We start from the raw sequence: 23256 nt of genomic DNA on the forward strand, positions 1-23256 counted from the left end.
TCTTCTTCTTAACTACATATACCATATACATATAAAGAAGATTGTAAGCCACTCGGAGTCTCTGATTCAGAGAGAAGGGTGTGGTATAAATCTATGGTCGTCTTCTTCTACCTGCTCACTTAATAGCCAGTTTGGTGTACTGGTTACATGCAAGGATTCTTATCTGGGAGATCCGGGTTTGATTCTTCACTCCTCCGCTTGCAGCTGTTGGAATGGCCTTGGGTCAGTTGTCCTTGAAAGGGCAGCTTCTGGGAGAGCTCTCTCAGCTCCACCCACCTCAAAGGGTGTCTGTTGTGAGGGAAGAAGATAAAGGAGATTGTAAACTGCTCTGATACTCTGATTCAGAGAGAAGGGTGAGGTATAAATCTACGGTCGTCTTCTTAACTACATATACCAAGTTTATGTTCTCTTCTTTGACCAGGTTTGGTAGCCAAGACACTTCTGTAGTGCCAGGATGTAGGATTCAATATGTGTCTTTTGACTGTAAGGCCATGATTTGGGGTGAGGTGTGTGCGTGCGCGGTATAGGCGTGTTCTGCTGCTGTAGTTCTCTGCTGTACGTTTTTTTGGTTGGGAAGCCCAGCCCAGTTTTCATAGTGGCTTTATGTGAATATCTTCTTCCCTTTCTCTGCTGGCACGAAACAGCCCAAGGGGAAAGAGGCAAAGAGAGATGACTACAGTCTGTGGGTAGCCGCCTTGCTGGCTCTTCCACCACTTAGGGGGGCCCATTTGACCTCAGCCACAGCCCAGGCCTTTTCTGGCATGGCTCTGCCTGTGTGGAATAAGCTCCGTGAAGAGGTAAGAGCACCCCCCCTTTTGAGATCTTCAGGCAACCCTGTAAGGCCTGCCTCTTTTCCAGGGCTTTCAACAAGTTAGGCATCATTTGAAGAGGGAGGGGTGGGGAGGTTGTTAATTTTTTTGCAGTTTGAAGTAGAATTTTCTTCCCTAAGTATTGTAAGCTGCCTTGAACAATGAGGAAAGTGTGTGTGTGTGTGTATATATATATATATATGTGTGTGTGTGTGTGTGTTTTATTATAAAAATAAATAGTCAGGGAATAGATTTCAGGCAGGGGGGAGGTGTATGAGTTGGGTGACTGCCGCCTGATCAGTTATTTGTAAAGTTTCTGTAGCTTTACCTGTAATTGTGTAGGGTTGAGAGCACACACTGGGCTAGAGCAAGGGTGGCCAAACTGTGGCTCGGAAGCCACACATGGCTCTTTTTTTACACATATTGCATAGCTCTCAAAGCTCCTACCACCCCATCAGCCAGCTTGGAGAAGGCATTTGTCTCTTTAAATCACTTCTCCAAGCCAAGCCAGCAGCTTGGAGAATGCATTTAAAGTTAAAGTTGGGTTTCTTTCCACCTCTCTCCCCCCTCATCTATTTGTCTATTTGCTTGCCTTCCTTCCTTGAGAGAGCCAGTTTGGTGTAGTGGTTAAGTTCGTGGACTCTTATTTGAGAGAACCAGGTTTGATTCCCCACTCCTCCACTTGCAGCTGCTGGAATGGCCTTGGGTTAGCTATAGCTTCTGGGAGAGCCCTCTCAGCCCCACCCACCTCACAGGGTGTCTGCTGTGGGGGAGGAAGATAAAGGAGATTGTAAGCCGCTCTGAGTCTCCGATTCAGAGAGAAGGGCAGGGTATACATCTGCAATTCTTCTTCTCCTCCTCCTCCTTCTCCATCTCCTTCCTTCCTTCCTTCCTTCCTTGCAGCTTTCAAAATCTGATGGTCATGTCTTGCGACTCTCAAATATCTGATGTTTATTCTCCGTGGCTCTTACGTTAAGCAAGTTTGGCCACCCCCGGGCTAGGGGATAATTAGCATTTTCCCTAAGAAAAAGTCATACTGACGCATGCATGGTAGCAGCAACTGTACAACAAAATATAAAATTTCTTCATGATCAGAACCTTGGCTAGCATTCTACAGGTTCAAGTGTGCTTTATATCCCAACACATGTAACCCAACCCCTGATTTCTTTCATGTAAAAAAAAAAAAAAAAGCTAAGAGCTGTACGATGAATACGGCCCTTGCCACCTCCTGACTGAAGCAACGAGAAAATTATTAATTTCTAAGGTGCAGCATTCAGAGGATTCCTCATATTTGCAGCATTTGCTCTCTCCTATTAGTGAGAACTGACAAGTTTGCAGTGAATGAACCGTAACGTCCAAACCCCTGCCAGACATTTTTCTTCATAAGTCTCCTGTGCTGTTTAAATGTCTGAACTAAATTTACCAAACTTGGCAGATTCCTGGAGATGAACAGGGCTGCCAAGTGTTTCCAGCCTCACGCAGGGGAAGGAGGGAGGAAGAGAGCGAGAGAGAGCATACACACTAATAGTTCCTAAAATATTTGCAGGAAGGCACCTGGCTGCAGTTGCGGTTGGGGATTGGTGTCCTACTGCCCACCTGCCTCTCTGGCACCTCTGCGTTCAGGTTGTTTTTAAATGGATGACTGAATCTGAGCAGAGTCGCTCCGTAACAAACCAGAGTTCCTACAGAAATGCAGTTTGCTTCTACAAAAACGTTACCTGCGCTCGAACAGCTCGCGAAGGATCTCAGCTTTTGCAACCTGGCGAGTTTTGACAAACAAATTTTTAAAAAAGACTTGGTCTTTTTTTTTTCCCCTCTAAATTTTTCGAACCAGGGATTGCTATCAGAGATTCTGCGAAAAGAAGAAGACCCTAGAACAGCCTCCCAGTCCCTTCTGGTAAACCTGAGGGCCATGCAGAATTTCCTCAACCTGCCTGAGACAGAACGAGATCGTATATATCAGGATGAGAGGGAGAGGAGTATGAACTCCAGTGTGAGCATGGTGTCTTCGGCCGCCAGCAGTCCAAGTTCCTCCAGAACCCCCCAGGTAAGGCTCAAACCCTCTTATTGCTTTCGGAATGGTCCCTTGGTTTTTTTAAAAAAACAAACAAAACAAACCAGAGGAGGGTGACGAAGATGGTGAGGGGTCTGGAGACCAAGCCCTATGAAGAAAGGTTGAAGGAGCTGGGCATGTTTAGCCTAGAGAGGAGGCGGCTGAGAGGTGATAGGATCACCATCTTCAAGTACTCGAAGGGCTGTCCTATAGAGGATGGTGCGAAATTGTTTTCTGTAGCCCCAGAAGGTAGGACCAGAACCAATGGGTTGAAATTAAATCAAAAGAGTTACTGGCTCAAAGTTAGGAAGAACTTCCTGACCGTTAGAGTGGTTCCTCAGTGGAACAGGCTTTCTTGGGAGATAGTGGGCTCTCCTTCCTTGGAGGTTTTTAAGCAGAGGTTAGATGGCCATCTGACAGCAGTGAGGATGCTTGTGAATTTAGGGGCAGGTGTTTGTGAGTTTCCTACATTGTGCCGGGGGTTGGACTAGATGACCCTGGAGGTCCCTTCCAATTCTATGATTCTACATCCAGCTGTCATACAAGATAACCTTGTCGGGGTTTTCTCACATGGGGCACCAAACGCAAACTGGAAGTCTAATCTTTTGAGGATTTGGAGCTGTTGCTGAGAGGGACCTGTTGTCATCTAGCAGCCCTGCCCGGATAAATCCTGTTAAGTTTCTTGCTTGCTAATGCTGCAAATATAAAGAATGAACTGCAACTGATTACATGAAAGAATTCAAGGACAGAGGCATGCTTCTCCCATGGGCCATGGGCCCCAACTCCGGAAGGTGCTGATGTGTACTCCCAATGCCATGTGGCCAGCGCTGGGAAATACTCCTCTTGTGGGTCTCCACTAAATGCCTCAGAGCAGGGCTTTTTTTTTTTAAGCAGGAACACACAGGAACAGCGTTCCGTGGGGTGTGGAAGTTAGGGGGAAGTTAGGGGGGGTGGCTTAATATGCAAATGAGTCCCTGCTGGGCTTTTTCTACCCAAAAAAGCCCTGTGTGAAACAATGGTGATGCCAGGTGTGTGTGTGTGTGTGGATTAATATGCAAATGAATTCCTGCTGGACTTTTTCTACAAAGGCCTCAGAGCATTTATTGACAACAAAAAGAATGGGACAGCCACTGCTAATTTTCAGCTTTGTTTTGCACCTTTCCGTCCCTTTGTGTATGAGAATGTTTTTCTCCACAATGACCCTTGGTTGCTATGCTAACAAGGAATCACTGCAGTCACCTCTAGCTGGTGGCAGGCCAACCTCTTAGCAGCAGCTAGAGCAGCATAAATGAGGATCTGTTGCTGACTGGAGTCTACCTATAGCATAATGTTTAAAAGATACAGCTGGTTCAGGCTAGGGCACTTCTGTGTTGGGACTTGGTGCCTGGAGCACATGACACCTGCATTTAAGGAATAGAACTGGTTTCTGGCTTGTTCCTGAGAGCAATTCAGAGTGCTGGTGTTAACCCATAAAGCCCAAACGTTTGGAATTGAGATGGCTAAAGACTTGCCTGTTTCCATATACTTTTGTCCAAGAGACAAAAACATCTTCGTCAAGTGCTCCAATTGGGGTCACGGACATGACGGTGGCAAGTTGTCTCCTTTCTGCAAACACAATGCAAGATAAAGGCTGTGCTCAAATGCCAGAAGAGATTGTCATCTGGTTTCCACCAGTATCCGGGGATGGGGGAACATGGTGATGTGTTTTTTCCTTGTTTGGGAGCCACAAATCAGACTTTATTTGGGGGTGGGGGCAGGGGTGGGGGCAGGCTATCCTGCCCTGTTGTCAAAGAGCAGATACAATGCTTGGGTTTTGATAAAAAGGAACTGAAAATGGTTAGCTAGTTGGTTTGATTGCAGATAATAAAACAATCAATTTGTAATGACCTAGCCGGGGGAGTGGGGGAAGGATACTACCATCATGGCATTTCATTTTTTTAATAAAAGAAGAATTTTATTCTGAAACAGCCTTTCCTTATTTAGATAATTCATTTGGTGAACAGAGGGCATGGTGTGTACAGTACTTTTTAGTAGCACTGGATTCTGGAACTCATAATTCTTAGATCCAGGTGGGCAGCCGTGTTGGTCTGAAGCAGTAGAACAAAGTAGGAGTCAAGTTTCACCTTTAAAACCAACAAAGTTTTATTCAGAATGTCAGCTGTCATGTGCTCTGAGCACACTTCATCAGAATTCTTAGCCGTTTGTTAGCTGTTTTATAATCAATTTTGCATATGTCACTTAACACGCTCCCACTGACGGTGTGCCTGTGTGAAATCCAGAAATGGCATTCTAAATACTCATGGATCAGGTTTTCAATCAAGTGATGTCCATGCAAGAATGTGAATTTTATGACTCCTTTTCATGGTCACCAGGGATCCAATCCATTGAAGTCGATGCAGAATAAGGGTTGCCATCAGTTGGGCTGAACAAGGGTCAGCTGTAAGAATCAGGATCTTCAGTGGCCGAGAATCAGGGCTGGAATTCTAGCAGGAACTCCTTTGCATATTAGGCCACACACCCCTGGAATAAGAGCCCTGTAAGCTCTTGGAGGATTGGCTACATCAGGGGTGTGTGGCCTAATATGCAAAAGAGCTCCTACTAGAATTATACCCCTGCTGAGAATACTTAACACACTTCATAACTGGTTTTGCCACATGGGCCTATGAAGAGAAGAAGACGGAGAAGATATTGGATTTATATCCCACCCTCCATTCCAAATCTTAGAGTCTCAGAGCGACTCACAATCTCCTTTATCTTCTCTCCCCACAACAGACACTCTGTGAGGTGGGTGGGGCTGAGAGGACTCTCACAGAAGCTGCCATTTCAAGGACAACTCCTACGAGAGCTACGGCTGACCCAAAGCCATTCCATCAGGTGCAAGTGGAAGAGTGGGGAATCAAACCTGGTTCTACTAGATAAGAGTCTGTACACTTAACCACTGCACCAGGGGTGGCCAACGGTAGCTCTCTAGATGTTTTTTGCTTACAACTCCCATCAGCCCCAGTCATGCTGACTGGGGCTGATGGGAGTTGTAGGCAAAAAACATCTGGAGAGCTACCGTTGGCCACCTCTGCACTACACCAAACTGGCACGCTTAACCAGGGGACTACACCTGCACAGGGGACTACCTTTACTACACCAAACTGATGTAGACAAGTCAGGCCTGCTCTGTCTGCACAGCCCTAATTTTTCAGGCAAGGCCACCCTGGCTCCAAACTCAAGGCCTTCAGATTGTACACAGCTTTGGTTCTTCCTTGCCAAGCATTTGCTAGTACTTAAGTGAGGTGTGCTGTGTCCTTTCCCTCAAGCTCTGAGGTCTTCGGTTCAAGGAAAACAGCACCTGCCAAGGGGTTCCTGTCCTAGCCCCATAAAAGCACCATCGCCCCAGGTTTCTGGCCTGAGGTTTCCTTCTTCCCCTTATTGCCTGATGCCTCAGGATGCTTGCTAAGCTTTTCACATACAACACAACCAGTCTGACCAGCATCGCTCTCACTGTTGGGCAAACTTGTATAAACAGTCCCTGGCCCAAAGGATGTTCAGCTTGCCTCGACCCGGGCAGAGCCTTTTCGGCCTTGGCCCCAGCCTGGTGAAATCAGCTCCCTGTGGAGATCCGGACCCTGCCTGAGTTGATGCCATCTCGTAGGGCCTGCAAGATGGAGCTGTTTCGCCGGACCTTCGGTTGAGGCAGCGAACTTCCTTATTTCCATCTGCTTGGCCTCCCTTGCCTGCTAGGATGCTATATTATTTTATTTTAATTCATTATTTCATCTCTGGGCCTACTGTTGTACTGATATATCGAATGTGTCCAACCCACCGCCTTAGATATATGTGTTATCTTTTTTATTGTATTTTATGGTTTTAGCTTGTAGTTTTTCATTGTTTTAACTCTTGTCGTGATCCGCCCTGAACCCGCCCTGAACAAACCAACCTTGACCCTACCGTTTTCTAGGTCATGAGTGAATTCCATTCCAGCAAACTTCAGAGTAGAGTCAGGGCTGGATTAACAAATAGGCCAAGTAGGCACTGGCCCATGGGCCCCCATACTTTAGGGGCCCCAGGCTGCCCCCCCCCCAGTTTCCCCCCCGCTTGCAGCCCTCCCAGCCTGCATGCACAGCCAACAACTGAGCCGCTCTTTGCCCGACTTGCCCGGTGCAGCTGTGGCTGGTGTCACCTAGTTTGCTTTTCTCTTCCTCTCCCCTGCAGCCTTGCCAAAGGGGCTTCGGAGAAGGTGCCTGCAGGCTGCAGCGGGGGCTGCAAGCAACAGGGCAGGCACTCTGACTGAGCCTCCATATTAGGAGATAATTTGCAAGGGGCCCCCCCACCCTGCAATTTTGACTGCCTAGGGGCCTTCACAGGGTTTAATCCGGCACTGAGTAGAGTAGGCGATTCCCCCTCTCCTTGGTCTTGCAGCCAGTGCGGCTGGACAGGTCAAAAGATCCCTACTCAGCCCCCAAACAGGCAGCCGGTTATGGCTTCTCTGAATAGCGGGAGGTTCGCTTGTCATCATGGGCGGCAGGGCAAAAGCGAAGGACAGGCCTGGAGGGCCTTTTAAGCCCCTGCTCCCTGCCCCCAAAGCGGCACAGCTCCGTGCCCAGTGTTGGACCAAGCACCTGTCTGCAAACCCCACCCTTCTGTCCATCACACTGAAGGGGTGGGATGGAGTGGCATTGTAGCTGAGCTGTGTTTCTAATCCTCCAGTTACCATTCCCCTCTCCCCACACACAAAGTTGACAGCATTTGAAAATTGCTTTTTAACATACTAATTTCTTATCCCTGTACCATTAACAGGCCTCAGATTCAGCAGGAGCACAGCTCCTGAACCTTTCTGAGGGTTCCCCCTCCTCCTCCCACCTACCTTGTCCATTGAATAGTAGGTGCAGCTGCATAACAATCCCTGGATTAGGAGAGTGGGCAGCCAGCCAGCCACCAGGAGCTTTGCCACACCCCCAGCAGCTCTTGTTAACCCCTGGAGAAGCCCAAACCAGCCTTTCTCCACTTCTAATGTGATTTTGGGTGGCAGGTGGCTTGCTGGCCTTTTGATTGGGGGGGTGACCAAGGAGATCCCCAGGAGAGTGAGGCCTGCTTGGGCTGGTTGGATCTTTAACCAGCCCAAGCAGACCTCGCCTGCCCGGGGCTCTCCTTTCTTGCATCAGGTTGCTTTTGGTGGGCGGGTGAGGGGGGGGTCGGCATATGCTAATAGTTACGCTAATGAGCTCCGCCACCTATTTTTCTGCAAAATGACCTCTAACCATTAACCAGCAAGAGTAGAAAAGGACAGAAGCCTGATTTTGAAATTTCTTTTCTGGGTTGCGCCAAAGCAGGAATGGGGAGGAGGGACAGGAAAAAGCAGTGCAAATCCTGCAAAGGAGCGCAGCAGCAGAAACGGCCATACTTCTGTGTTTCTGGCTTACGCCTTCTGGTGGAGACACGCAAACTGTTCTCCCCCGCTCACGAGCCACCGATACAGATTGAAGGCCGATGTTATCCATGTCTGTATAAATGGAATCCAACTTATTAGCTGTTTTATGTGACATTGTTCTGTTTATTCCCACAAAGGGAGAAAATGTACTTAAAAATGAAAGACCAATTTATTTTTCCTGTTGCCAAAGTTAATTCTATACCATACAAACCGTTGTTTCCATAGATACCAATCTCTGATATGATTTGCAGTGGTGCGGGCAATATGAGAGAGTATTGAGAAATAGAATTATTACCATGTTCCTATTGTGCACCCTTCTTGTCCTTTTAATTGCCATCCTCAGCTCACAACTGTTAAGTTGAAGAGCTGCTGTTCTGAGATGTGTCCTTGATGTGTTAAGCAGTGCCAAATTTGTGTCGTGAAAGGGAGTCCAAACACATTAAAGGTGAACTGGGAAAGGTGAAATTGCTGGTTCCTGACAAAAACTGGGAGAAATTAGGAAAGGGCAGTTATTCCAAGATAGGAGTCCCATGGCGCGGAGTGGTAAAGCTGCAGTACTGCAGTCCTAAGCTCCGCTCACGACCTGAGTTCGATCCCAGCGGAAGCTGGGTTTTCAGGTAGTCGGCTCGAAGTTGTCTCAGCCTTCCATTCTTCCGAGGTTGTAAAATGAGTCCTCAGCTTGCTGGGGGGAAAGTGTAGATGACTGGGAAAGGCAATGGCAAACCACCCCGTTAAGAAGTCTGCCGTGAAAATGTCGTGATACAATGTCACCCCAGAGTTGGAAGCAACTGGTGTTTGCGCAGGGGACTACCTTTACCTTTACTTTTTTAGTTATTCCAAGAGTGATGTTGACAAGCAGAACGAAGGTTAATACTTGTTGTTATTCATATTGCAGCAACCCAGAGCTACCACACCTGTGTTTCTGACTTCCAAAATCTGGTTGGTCTCTTAAGGTGCCACTGGGCTCAAATCTAATACTTCTGACCTGTACCAGTGAAATCAAACAGGTCTGTCTGAGCACACCTCAAGGATGCTTCTAGTATAGGGGTGTCCAAACTTGCTTAACGTAAGAGCAACATAGGATAAACATCAGTTGTTTGAGAGCCACAAGACATGACTGACAGATGTTTGAGGGAGGGAGGGAAGGAAGAAGAAGATATTGGATTTATATCCCGCCCTCCACTCCGAATCTCAGAGTCTCAGAGCGGCTCACAATCTCCTTTATCTTCCTCCCCCACAACAGACACCCTGTGAGATGGGTGGGGCTGAGAGGGCTCTCACAGTTGCCCTTTCAAGGACAACCTCTGCCAGAGCTATAGCTGACCCAAGACCATTTCAGCAGGTACAAGTGGAGGAGTGGGGAATCAAACCCGGCTCTCCCAGGTAAGAGTCCGTGCACTTAACCACTACACCAAACTGGCTCTGGAAGGAAGGAGGGATGGAGGCAGGCAGGCAAATAGATGGGGAAGAAGAGAGAGAGGTGGAAAGAAAATAACTTTAACTTGAAATGCATTCTCCAAGTCACCAGCTGGCTTGGCTTGGAGAAGCGATTTAAAGAGAGAAATGCTTTCTCCAAGCTGGCTGTCCGGGTGATGGAGGCTTCAAGAGCTACACAATATGTGTGAAAGAGCCACAGTTTGGCCACCCCTGTTCTAGTATTAATTGCCTTTCCCCCTTCATTCCTGAACTCCCCCCCCCCCCCCCCCTTAGATCTCTCTTTGCTGGCTCAGGATCAGGAAGTACCAGCCTGCTCTGTTTGTTTATTGTCCTTCATTTGTCACAGAAGTTGATTGGAAATCATTCAATTAAAAGGAGTGCAGTGGAATTCACAGGACTGCAATATGCCTGTTGGAGACCAAGGGCAGCACATCAGACACACCGACAAGCCCGACATTATCACTTTCTTTTCATTTCGACTGATTTCCTAGGTGAAATTAGGTGACTGTCTGGCCAGCATAATGATGGGAAACCATACACACGTATAGCTTTAATAAAGGATGAGACGGTCGTGAGGGAATGCATTAAATTGAGTAATAATTTATTATTTAGAGACCTCTATGCATTTACTCATTTTTTCTGGGAGAATAGGCTCTTCCTCTAAGGTATACTGTTTTTTTTTTTCCAGGGTAGGGAGCAAAAATTCAAATGCTCGTGTATATATTGTATTTGCTGCAGCTAGTTGAATCAGGTGACTGTTCGAATTGTAATGTCTCTGCTCAGGCAGCCATTCGATTTTTCGGGATACGTATTTCCGTCTGTGTTAGTGAAAGAGGGAGAGAGAGAGAGAGGTGTATGCGTGAGACCAGGGAGCTGTGTGGGTCCTATAGGAATGCACTTGCAATTATTTCCAATCACAATTAACCTGATTAGAATAATGGACAGGAAGTGTCCCTCTGTAGCTAATGCGGTTTGGCATCAGCTGACTGAAATCCTTTGGTAATTTCTGCACAGATGGCTGGGCTGAAAGCAGCACTTTTTAAATTATTATTTCCATGGTCTCTCGGCAGGCCAAAACCTCGACACCGACAACAGACCTCCCCATTAAGGTGGAAGGAGCCAACGTCAACATCACAGCTGCCATTTATGACGAGATCCAGCAGGAGATGAAAAGGGCCAAGGTGTCTCAGGCTCTGTTTGCCAAAGTGGCGGCCAACAAAAGTCAGGTGAGTTGAGGGCTCTTTACCCCTCCCCCTTCTTCTTCTTCTTCTTGAAAAGAGAAAGCGTTTGAGGTTGAAATCAGACCTGTCCCTTCCCCCACTAATAAAAAGTCCAGCTGTTTCTACAGTTATAAATAAGGATAATAATCATCATCTCTGGAGAACCCATCACATCTTTCATTGCTCCTGATGAATCCCCCCCCTTGCATTTTTAAATGGAACGCCTGGCAAAGACATAACCAGTGTTCCCTCTAAACTGAGTGAGTGTGAGCTAGCTCACAGATTTTTAGCCTCCAGCTCACAGATTTTTGTCTTAGCTCAGGAAGGATGACCCCCCCAGAGCACAATCATTTGTGCAGCAATTCACCATTTTAATGCCAGTAGTTCACACACTAGAATTTTTGCTCACAAGACTCTGCCGCTTAGAGGGAACATTGAACATAACCCAATCATCTTCCTCTGAAAGAAAGTAAAAAAGAAACAAGAAATGTATAAAGTGTCTGAATTCCACACCCCCCCCACCTTGTTCTGTAAAGTGAGGACCTTCCAAAATAGTCCTGTTTGGTTCTTCCATCGCCTTGCAAGGAACTGTAGGGAGACTCAGAAGGAGAGATTGGTCACTGATATCCTTAGCTTTTGAGCATGTGTCCCTTTGAGTAAAGATATGGAACAAGAGCATTCTAAAACACTAAAATGTAAAGGAAAGGAAAGAGAGCCAGTTTGGTGTAGTGGTTAAGCGTGTGGACTCTTATCTGGGAGAACCGGGCTTGATTCCCCACTCCCAGGGCTGGCCCTGCCACTAGGCAAACTAGGCGATTGCCTAGGGCGCTGGCTTTCTGGGGGTGCCAAATTGGGTGCCCCCCATGTGACTTGGTGACGTTATCAGTGCAGGGGAGAGAGCCAGAAGTCAGCCTTGCCTGGGGTGCCAGACAGTCTAAGGCTGGCCCTGCCCACTCCTCCACTTGCAGCTGCTGGAATGGCCTTGGGTCAGCCATAGCTCTGGCAGAGCTGTCCTTGAAAGGGCAGCTGCTGTGAGAGCTCTCTCAGCCCCACCCACCTCACAGGATGTCTCTTGTGAGGGAGGAAGGTAAAGATGATTGTGAGCCACTGAGTCTCTGATTCAGAGAGAAGGGTGGGGTATAAATCTGTGGTCTTCTTCCTCTTCTTCTTCCTCTTCCTCCTCTTCTTGCTCTTCTTCTTCCTCTTCTTCTTCTTCTACAACCATTTGCAGAAATGCGGGCAGTCTTGCCACTACATTACTGTGGATTTGTACGCCATTACATGAATAGGGGTCTGAATCTTTCTCTTCCTCGTTTTCTTTTGCTTTTCTGATCCACTGGGTCTTTAGGTGTACCACTTGTTTTCAGCAGAGCCTCTGGGTTAATGTTCACACAAAAAAGGGGGCAAAAACCCCAGGCACAGTATGAAATGCATAAAAGGAAAATGCCACGGAGAGCCCCCTCTTACACTGTTAAAGGAATAAAAATCTCATGTACCACATGGCAAAATATAATGAGAGCTGGAGCTGTTAAACGAATAAAGCTGTTAAAAGCATAATGCCACTTGGCACAACTACTGTGCATTTAACGGTTTTCCACTGTGTAATAAATGACATATGTGGTAAAAGTGCAGTAAATATAAAAAGTGCACAATTGATTTTGCAAACGTGCCCTTCGCCCTTTCCGTTGTACAAATATCAAAGATGTCTGCGCAGCAAGGAGTGGATAGTCCTTAATCAGGATCCTTTTAGCGCAAACTGAATTGCCAGGCTCTTTCTGAGGTTTGGCACCAGCATGCCTGTAAGCTTCCTGTTGTTTTACGCAGAAGCGTCTTGAAATAGAAATTCTGTGAGCCACCCAAAATAAAATAATTTGGGTGGCTCACCAGCTTCAGTCCTGTGCCAGCTTGTGTGTTAAAAATTCCAAGGGCGCTGGCCACACCAGCCACTTTTCCGAGTTAGAATCCATTTGTTGTTGTTGACTAAAGCATTGCAGAGCATGGTGCAGCTGGCATGAGGTAGTTAAGACTGGGACCGATTTCACACTAGGCTTGTTCCGGGTGGAGAGCCCTTTTGCTCCCGGCGCTGGTCTCAGGGTGATTCCGCAGTCACGTTTGTCCGGGGCGGGCTTCTGTTTTGGGGCGGAGCAAGCTGGCGATTTTGCACCATTACAGGTTTACACTGCAGCGGGGCAGATCGTGGGTTTGCCCCGTGCAAAATGCAGGCGTGGAGCAACTGGTGCGAAATCGCCAGCTTGCTCCACCGCAAAACAGAAGCCCGGCCCGGACAAACGTGAGTGCGGAATCACCCTGTTTTCACACAAACTGCCCCAGAGCTGCGAGTTGGCGCGCTGCTTTTCCGCAGCAAGCGAGATCCTCTTACATACAGTTTCTGCTTGCCGCAGGGGAACAGCATGCCAACTCGCAGCTCCGGGGCAACTAGTGCATAAATGGAGAGAAGCACCGGAAGGGAAAGAATGTGAGAGATTTGAATCCTCACTGTGCCAGGGAAACTCGCCGGACGACCTTGGGCGAGGCACAGACTCTCAGCCGAAGCTACCTCACAGAGTCGCGTGACAAGGATAAAATGGAGGAGATGAGAACCATATTGTAAACAACTTCCAGTCCCCCTTGAAAAGAAGAGTGAGCTGTGAATATAGAAGTGAATAAATAAAATCAGTAGGTAATGCAAAAGGATTTAAAAAAAAAACCCCTAACAGTTGAGTAGCAAGGGCTTAAAATGTGCAAAGACAAAATCTGTTGTAGCTTTGCCCGGCATTGCTTCATGCACAAGTATTTCTGAGTACTACTGCTTTTGTTTCACAGTTCTAGCAGATAGTGTCGATTGTCGCACGACGCTTCAGCATGGTTTTGATAGCCTGGAGATCAGGGGTGGAATTCTAGCAGGAGCTCCTTTGCATATTAGGCCACACATGTCATGTTCTCAGGGTGCAGGCAGGCGGGAGTCCAAAGCCAGTCCAAGGTCAAAGTCCAGGAAGTCAAGCAGGAGCCAAGTCACCAATGCAGAATCACAAACTGGAATCAGAAGTCAATGTCCAAAAGCCAAAACGTCAGGGTTTCAAGGAAATCAAGCACGTCAGGATCAGGAAGGAGCGTGGGTGCAAGCCAGAGAATAAACGTTGCTTCCACAGAGTTACCAGGTCCTGGGTGGGAGCTATATAGGAGCCTCAATCAGCCTGCTTCCTGGGTGGCAGTGACTCTGCTAGAACGCAGGGCTGAGAGATATGAAGCATCGGTGTGCCTCATGTCTTTGCTCTGAAAGTTCTTTCCGGAGCTTGCTTCGAACTCTTGAGATGAGAGGAGGAGAGCTTGGAGGAGATTGATCATCAACAGCTGAGACTGGTGCCTGGAGAGTGATTGATGGGCCAGCTGCTGTTTGTTCAGTTGAGGAACTGGCTGGCAACTCTTCCAGGTCTGTTAACCCTTCCAACTCCCTCTCATCAGGGCTCATGACAGCGTACCCCTGATGTAGCCAATCCTCCAAGAGCTTACAAAAAAGAGCCTCATAAACTCTTGGAGGATTGGCTACATCAGGGGTGTGTGGCCTAATATGCAAAGGAGCACCTGGTAGAATTCCACCCCTGCTGGAGATACTAAGACTTTCTGTTTGGACTGTAAACAAGAAATTCCATGAGCACTGGTAACCACATCAGAACTCTACTATGAGTTTGAACGTGCTGTTTACTATAACTTCCTTATTAGGGCCAGTTTCCTGAATGCTGGCAGACTGTTCTCGATGAGCAGGTTATCATTTTTCTGCAGCATGAGCTTTTACTTTCTCACCTAACTTTGCTGGATATGACTAGTGGTGCTTCCACCACCCTCAAATATCCATCTGCTAGTCTAAAATTTTAAAGCTAGAAAAGGATTTAAATCCAGAAAGCTCATAAAGATCACCTTATTGTGTCAGTATTATAAACTCCATTTACCCAAACTCTTAAGTTCCTATGGAGAGCTGGTAGAACATCATAAGAAATATGCTAGATCAGTGGGGCATCTACTTCTGCTCCAGGTTCAGTGATATCTGAAAGGGCTTATAAAGAGGGCACAAAGGCCACACAGAGAGCCAGTATGGTGTAGTGGTTAAGTGCACAGACTCTTATCTGGGAGAACCGGGTTTGATTCCCCATTCCTCCACTTGCAGCTGCTGGAATGGCCTTGGGTCAGCCATAAGTCTCGTAGGAGATGTCCTTGAAAGGGCAGCTGCTGTGAGAGTTCTCTCAGGCCTCCCACTTCACAGGGTGTCTGTTGTGGGGGAGGAAGATAAAGGAGATTGTGAGCCACTCTGAGACGCTGAGATTCGGAGTGGAGGGCAGGATATAAATCCAATTCTTTAAACACTCTCACCACTAGTTGCAAATTTTCCAGGCTGTATCTACAACAACTAATGAACTCTGGCTATGAAAGCCTTTGGCAACTCTTACCACTTTTAGGATGGCATGTAATGCTATCCATGCCTTCATTTCCAAAAACCACTTCTTGGAAAAATTCAGTCTCAAAACAGCGATTCCATACAGACACCATGACAGCGCTGGAAGATTCTGACGTGGTACAAGTTAGGATGTGATCCCAGCGTTCTCCTGCGCTATGTCTAGCTCACTGCTATAGAGCTGAAGGGATAATGGGGAAAAAAAATGTCAGTTCTTGTTCCACTCCATAGCCAGGGATGACAATAATGAAGGGAAAGGATCACACAGAATTTGGGGCGCATGCATGTTGACATCTAGAGGAAAACTGAAAGCTAGTAAATAGGAATGAAAAAGGTTGGCTTGTTCATTGTCGATCGTATTAGTGACTACACTGGCTGGCTCCTGCGTGGATTATGAAAACTACGCAGTGGGGTCATCTACCGCTCAGAATGGATGGACGCCGTTTAGAACAAATTACAGCAATACAGTCCACACACAAACACCCAGCAATTTGCTACCTCCCTCCACACCATAGAATTTCCCAAATACCGCAGAGCCTTCACTCTGACTCCGCTTAATCTTTTGCCCTCAGTGCTTCCAGAAGAGAGAGACCTTTGCATTTCATGCTCCCAGCACCCTTGTCTTTGCCAGTCTGGCAGTCGAAATGGTTGAGCGTGTGTTATTCCACTGTACACCCCAAAAGGACATGCATTCTGTACACCTCACCCCTATTCTAGCTGAGTTCCCAGGCAGATCGGATACAGTTTACACATCCCACCTCGCATATAATTCAAACAAGACCTCCATTCAAGTGGCCAAGTTTTATGCTAAGGTTAAGAGCCCCATGGCGCAGAGTGGTAAAGCTGCAGTACTGCTGTCCAAGCTCTCTGCTCAAGATCTCAGTTCGATCCCAGTGGAAGCTGGGTTTTCAGGTAGCTGGCTTGAGATTGACTCAGCCTTTCATCCTTCCAAGGTCGGTAAAATGAGTACCCAGCTTGCTGGGGGGGGGAGTGTAGATCAGGGGTGGCCAACGGTAGCTCTCCAGATGTTTTTGCCTACAATTCCCATCAGCCCCAGCCATTGGCCATGCTGGCTGGGGCTGATGGGAGTTGTAGGCAAAAAACATCTGAAGAGCTACCGTTGGCCATCCCTGGTGTAGATGACTGGGAAGGCAATGGCAAACCACACCGTAAAAAGTCTGCTGTGAAAACATTGTGAAAGCAACGTCACCCTAGAGTCGGAAACGACTGGTGCTTGCACAGGGGACCTTTCATTTTCCTTTCCTTTTATCCATAAGGAAACCGATGACCCAAACTGGCTAGCGTATATAAGAAGAATGTTTAAATTTAAATTGTCTTCAATGATTTTGCTTATATGTAATGTGTACTAGATGCAGGCTCTGTTGTTATAATGTTGATTGGTCTCTGGATCGTAAATGAAGAATGTACATATGTCTGCACATTGGGGTTACCTACAAGCATGGGAGAAGAAGCATCTCCATACTCATGGAGCTCTCATGTAAAAAATAAGATTTTGTAAATTAAGAAGAAAACAGCGTGTTTGGAACATGTGTTTGGTTGTTGATTAAGGGCCAATTAAGTAATTAGTTTGTTTCTTTTTTTTGTATGTATTTTATTCTAGTGTGTGTGTGTGTGGGGGAAGCTTGCTAAAGGCCTTTCCAGCTGGGGTTGTGGTGATTTATTCTCTGCCCCTACTCAAGTTCCCTAGACTATTACTGATATCCAGGGCTTTTTTTGTAGCAGGAACTCCTTTACATATTAGGCCACACATCCCTGATGTAACCAGTCCTCCAAGAGTTTTCAGGGCTCTTCTTGCAGGGCCTACTGTAAGCTCTAGGAAGATTGGCTACATCAGGGGTGTGTGGCCTAATATGCAAAGAAATTCCTGCTACAAAAAAAAGCCCTGCTTGGGAGGCTTAACCAGAGGAACCCCTTCCCTTGGTAAGCAACCTGGAAAGGACAGCATGTGCTCTAGGACAGTGGTCCCCAACCTTTTTGGCCCTGGGCCCGGCCCCAGGGCTGGTCCGCTGACTGCGACCCCAGGGATGGCAGGGTGGGGGCATCCAATTCAGCCTCCCCCGTTTCCTCCTCCATCCTCCCCGCCCCCCCCCCCACGCAGCCTCGCTGCCTCTTAAAGATGCAGCTTGACTCTTACTTTGTTCTACTGCTTCAGACCAACATGGCTGCACACTTGGATCTATCCTCCTCCCTCCTTCGCCCCCCATGGGCAGACTCGCCTCCCCCCCCCCATGTTTTTACCACTTTAAGGCTGGGGAAGGGGCCCTGAAGCTCCTCCCAGGCTGACCCCCCCACCCGGGAAGGAGGCAAGGGCAGCATCCCTCGCCGCTGCTGTGGTGGTTTTCCTGGCTGATCAGCTGATCGGCGGGGATGGGGTTTTCCTGGGAGGAGCTTCACAGTCCCTCACCCTTAAAATGGTGAGAATGGGGGGAGGTGCCGTGGGGGGGGGGTGGCAAGGCTGCGGTGGGGCAGGGCAGTGAGGCTGCGCAGCCCATTGAAATAGGCCGCGGCCCAGTACCAGTCCCCGGCCTGAGGGTTGGGAACCCCTGCTCTAGGACCATGGAATGCTGATTGTCAGTTGAAAGAAGAGAGGGGTGGAAAGGAAAATCAGCCTGTTTGAGATGCTGAGAATGCAAAGAATGCCGGCGGGGAAATTTGGAGGGTAAGATTTCCTTGGGGGAATCCCCTGCTTGCAGAATCCTGTTTGGTTTTTGGTTTTTTTAACTGAGCGTGGAGATCCAGTTGGAGAGTCTGGAGAAACCAAGGTTCGGATCTTCTCTCGTCATGTGACGTTTGGTTCATTCCTTCTCCCTCCCGTGAAGCCTGCCCCAAGAGTGTGTTGGCGAGAATAAAAGAGTGGAAGCAAATATGTATGTGGGAGTGTCTTCAGAATTTTTTTGCATCTTTATGTGGTCACAGAGGATTGTGGAGAAACACAAACATTTATTTATGACTTGAAAAAAGAGGGATTCTACACACCTTCTACAACGCGATTAAAATATCTACAAAATATGACCTTGTGGCGAATAACCCTCTGCAGAGATTCAACACAAGATTGTAATTAACCGACCTTTTGAAGCAGGGAAGGTGAAGAAAAGACTGGATGCTGGGGGCGGGGAGTATTCATGTGCGTCCTGTTAACATTCATGTAAGTGATAGTTCATCGGCAGTGGTCTTTCTTGTACCACTCGTAGGACGTAATAAGATCTTTTCAGAGTAAGTCGCAGTGTGATGAAAACGACTGAACCGCTCACCTGTCATGATGACTGCAGTCGCCACAAGGTTGTTGTCCTTTGAATCCTTTAAATGAAATCAAGGGGATGAAATAAACATGGTAAGGAATACTTCTGGAAGTTGTTGGTTAAATGCCTAGAAGTATTATAGTGTACAGCAGAGCTAGGTAGCTGACCTTCTTGTCTAAGTTTTATTAAAGACCATAGTGGAAGGAAGTGACCGTTCCCTTTTCTAGACTGAGTTGCCTTTTAATCCCTTGGGACTTTTTCCATAGAGACATACTGGATCGGGGAGCCACATGTGGGTTTTTCACACATATTGTGTGGCTCTTGAAGCCCTTAACACTCCATCAGCCAGCTTCTCTCTTTAAATCAAGCCAGCCAGCAGCTTGGAGAATGCATTTAAAGTGAAAGTTGGTTTATTTCCACCTCTCCCTCCCTCCTCCCCTCCTCCCATCTATTTGTCTGTCTTCCTTCCTTCCTTCCTTCCTTCCTTCCTTCCTTCCTTCCTTCCTTCCTTCCTTCCTTCCTTCCTTCCTTCCTTCCTTCCTTCCTTCCTCCCTCCCTCCCTCCCTCCCTCCCTCCCTCCCTCCCTCCCTCCCTCCCTCCTTTCCTCCCTCCCTCCCTTCCTCCCTTCCTCCCTCCCTCTGACATTTATGTCTTGTGACTCTCAAACATCTGACATTTATTCTATGTGGCTCTTATGTTAAGAACATAAGAGAAACCATGTTGGATCAGGCCAGTGGCCAATCCAGTACAACACTCTGTGTCACACAGTGACCTTAAAAAAAAAAAGGTGCCATGAGGAAGTCCATCAGTGGGGCCAGGACACCAGAAGCCCTCCCACTGTTGCCCCCCCAGCACCAAGAATACAGAGCATCACTGCCCCAGACAGAGTTCCAACAATACACTGTGGCTAATAGCCACGGATGGACTTCTGCTCCAGATGTTTATCCAATCCCCTCTTGAAGCTGTTAAGCAAGTTTGGCCACCCCTGTACTGGATTAATAGAAGACCTCTGCAGCAAAGGAACGCGTTTGGAATACTACCTGGCTAATTCTGTGCTTCTGCATATGCGTGTGATGACAGTTTAATCACTGCCGAGCATTTGTTTCAGGGCCTTTGCATGAGTACAGCTAGAAAGTCATCTGTCTGTCACTAATAGCGTCATGTTAATCTCTTTAAAAGCATACATCACACATTGCCTTTTTTGTCACAGATGCTGACATTTCCCCCACTGAAGATGTGGGTGAGGAAATATCCTCTAACATATATTTCGAGTAGAGATTTTTTCCTCCTTTGAATCACTCACTAAAGTCTCCTCATTTGCCTACTCATGTTTTTGCTGGAACCCTAGCAAAATGTCAGTGCAGAAACATTTATTTATAAACTACGTATATGTCTATATATAGGTATACGTAGCTTGAGAATACCAAGCTAAAACAAGTAGATGCTCATGGGTCAGTTTATTAAATGCCTGAGAAAGACTCATCGTAAGGGAAGATGTACTGGTAAGGAGGAGTATCCCCTCTCACGTGGTGTTTCAAAAATAAATACTTGTGGCAGTATATACCTTACTTCCAGGCCTCAGATTCAGTGGGAGCTCACAGGAGCACAGCTCCTGAACCTTTCTGAGAGTTCCACCTCCTCCTGAGAGTTCCACCTCCTTGTCCATTGAATAGTACATGCAGCTGAATAGCAATTCCTGGATGAGCTCCACCACCTATTTCTACAAAATGACCCCTGCTTACTTCTATGTGGACGTTGGTGCATCAGTAGACCATTGGCAGCGGCCTTAAAGTCTGTCTCTTTCAGCTTCCTAATGATTGAAGACCTATGGAAACATCTAGCCTTTGCTTTCTAAAAAATCTGGACTTGGGGTGTTTTTCTCACCTCTGAGTTTCTCTTGTGACGTTCATACGCGTCAAACGTCAGCGTGGAAGGCATTTGTAATTCATATAAGCGTGTTGACCTCTGGTAGCTCTTACATTTGTGTAACAAATACCACCTTCACTTTCTGTTCCACTTGCTTCGGAGTGACTTATGCTTTATGTGTGAAAATGCTCTCAATCCAGCCGAGAAGTTTAGGGTGGCTGTGCCGAGCAGGGTCCTTTACCAGGCCTGTAGCTACAGGGGGAGCCTGCGGGGGACCTGCCCCCTGGCCACCTCCGGTGCTCCCAACCTTCCCTCCCTCCCCCTCCCTCCAGGGGTGAAAGCTGCCCCCTCCCTCTCCCCATAATTTAAATTGCACAGGAGCAGCTTAAAGGGCCCTCCAGTGGTGGTGGTGCTCGGAGGGCAGGTTAGGCACCCTGAGTTGGGGGCCCTCAGTTACGACAGGGGCATCCAGAGGAGGGGAGCCGCTATGTGCTCCCTGGCTTTTTTATATGCCCCCCCAACTTTTAAAATCCTGGCTATGGGCCTGTCCTTTACTCACTTTTGAATCGTAACTACTGCCACCATTTATTGTTTTCTCTCTCTCTCTCTCATACACACACACAAACCATGATCCACACACAAACTCTCAATAGTATCTAGTTCAGGGGTGTCAAACATGCAGCCTGAGGGACAAATCAGGCCCCCAGAGGGCTCCTATCAGACCTCTGAGCAATTGGCTCATGTCTGCTTCCTTCCCCCTCTCTCTTGCTTCCTTCTTCATCTCAGCTTACTTTGCAAGGCTTGCTCGATCGCACAGGAGCTATAGAGCAAAACCTCAATTTTCTTCATTGGTTGAGGCTGCTCCCACTCTGGGTCCCCTGGGGAGGGAGGGAAAGAGCCAGAGCTTCCTTTGCCCAGTTCCCTGGATCCCATGGCAGAAATACAACGAAAGCACCTTTAAGACCCAAAAGTCTTAATGTTTTAATCATGTTTTATTTTAAGTTAAAAAAACCCCCCAAAACCAAAATCTTTAGTCATGTTTGTGTCTATAAAGGTAATCTCTGCTAAAAAGGTAAAGGCAATCATCAGTCGTTTCTGACTCTGAGGTGATGTTGTTTTCACATTTTCATGGCAGGCTTTTTACGGGGTGGTTTGCCATTGCCTCCCCGAGTCATCTACACTTTCCCCCCAGCAAGCTGGGTACTCATTTTAATAATAATAATAATAATAATAAATTTTATTTATACCCCGCCCTCCCCTGCCGAAGCAGGCTCAGGGCGGCTAACAATACGGTGACCAATGGTACACCAACAATAAAACAGTTACATTAAAAACATTAAATTAAACATTAAATTAACCTTAAAAACCAGAATTAAAACAATTAACTAAAACATTTTTGACGCTATCCTTGACACTCTTCTAGTTGATGTTGATGGCGGATTTCAGTTATTCATAAGCTAATTTAAAAAGGGTGGTCTTGCAGGCCCTGCGGAACTGATCAAGGTTCCGCAGGGCCCGCACCTCCTCTGGGAGTTGGTTCCAGAGATGTGGGGCTGCGGCCGAAAAGGCCCGAGAGCGAGTATTCTGTAGTTTAATTTGTCTTGGCCCAGGGGTAGTCAGTCTGTTCTTTCCTACTGACCTCAGTGCTCTCTGGGGTTCATACGAGGAGAGACGGTCCTTCAGGTAGGCTGGTCCTCGGCCATATAGGGCTTTAAAGGTGATAACCAGCACTTTGTACTGGACCCGGTATACAATCGGTAACCAGTGCAGTTCGCGTAGCCCCGGCCGCACATGTTCCCATCTTGGGAGACCAAGTAACAGCCTGGCCGCCGCGTTCTGCACTAGCTGTAACTTCCGGGTCCGGCACAGAGGCAGCCCCATGTAGAGGGCGTTACAGTAGTCCAATCGTGAGGTGACCGTCGCATGGATCACCGTTGCTAGGTCCCGACGCTCCAGGAAAGGGGCCAACTGCTTTGCCCGCCTCAGATGGAAGAAAGCTGACTTGGCAGTGGCTGTTATCTGGGCCTCCATTGATAATGAAGGCTCCAGTAAAACACCCAGACTCTTCACCTGCTGCGCCGCCTTTAGCTGCACACCATCGAAGGTCGGGAGAGATATTTCCTCCCCTGGAGCGCCGCGACCCACACAGAGAACCTCTGTCTTTGCCGGATTCAGCTTCAGCCCACTCAGTCTAAGCCACGTTGCGATAGCCTGTAACGCCCGATCCAGGTCTTCCGGGGGGGAGGCGGGCCGGCCGTCCATTAGCAGATAGAGCTGGGTGTCATCTGCATATTGGTGGCAACCCAGCCCAAACCTCCTGGCAATCTGGGCAAGGGGGCGCATATAGATGTTAAATAACATCGGGGAGAGGACTGCTCCCTGAGGCACCCCACAATCTAGTGTGCGCCTCTGGGATCGTTCACCCCCGATCGCCACCCTTTGTCCCCGACCCCTGAGGAAAGAGGAGAGCCATTGTAAAGCAGACCCCTTAACCCCAATGTCGGCGAGGCGGTGAATCAGTAGCCGATGGTCGACCGTATCAAATGCAGCCGACAGATCTAATAACATCAGCACTGCTACACCGCCTCGATCCAGTTGCCGTTGGAGGTCATCTGCCAAGGCGACCAAGACCGTCTCCGTCCCGTGGCCCGGTCGGAAGCCAGACTGGCACGGGTCTAGGACAGAAGCGTCATCTAGAAATCTCTGTAGCTGCAACGCCACTGCCCTCTCGATGATTTTACCTAA

General features: G+C 47.8%; 1 protein-coding gene across 2 annotated transcripts in view; it reads left to right on the forward strand.

The window, feature by feature from the left end:
* The window catches only part of SATB2 (SATB homeobox 2), a 258561-nt gene that overhangs the window by 161471 nt on the left and 73834 nt on the right, over positions 1 to 23256 (forward strand). The window contains exons 8-9 of one of the 2 annotated variants that reach the window (XM_060257220.1): positions 2644 to 2856; positions 10789 to 10944. In XM_060257220.1, the coding sequence (XP_060113203.1) occupies positions 2644 to 2856; positions 10789 to 10944 (369 nt within the window). The remainder of the gene's footprint in view (positions 1 to 2643; positions 2857 to 10788; positions 10945 to 23256) is intronic. The other variant, XM_060257221.1, reaches the window with a different exon arrangement.

This window comes from Heteronotia binoei, chromosome 16, assembly GCF_032191835.1.
Source record: "Heteronotia binoei isolate CCM8104 ecotype False Entrance Well chromosome 16, APGP_CSIRO_Hbin_v1, whole genome shotgun sequence".
In the NCBI taxonomy this organism is placed as follows: Eukaryota; Metazoa; Chordata; class Lepidosauria; order Squamata; family Gekkonidae; genus Heteronotia; species Heteronotia binoei.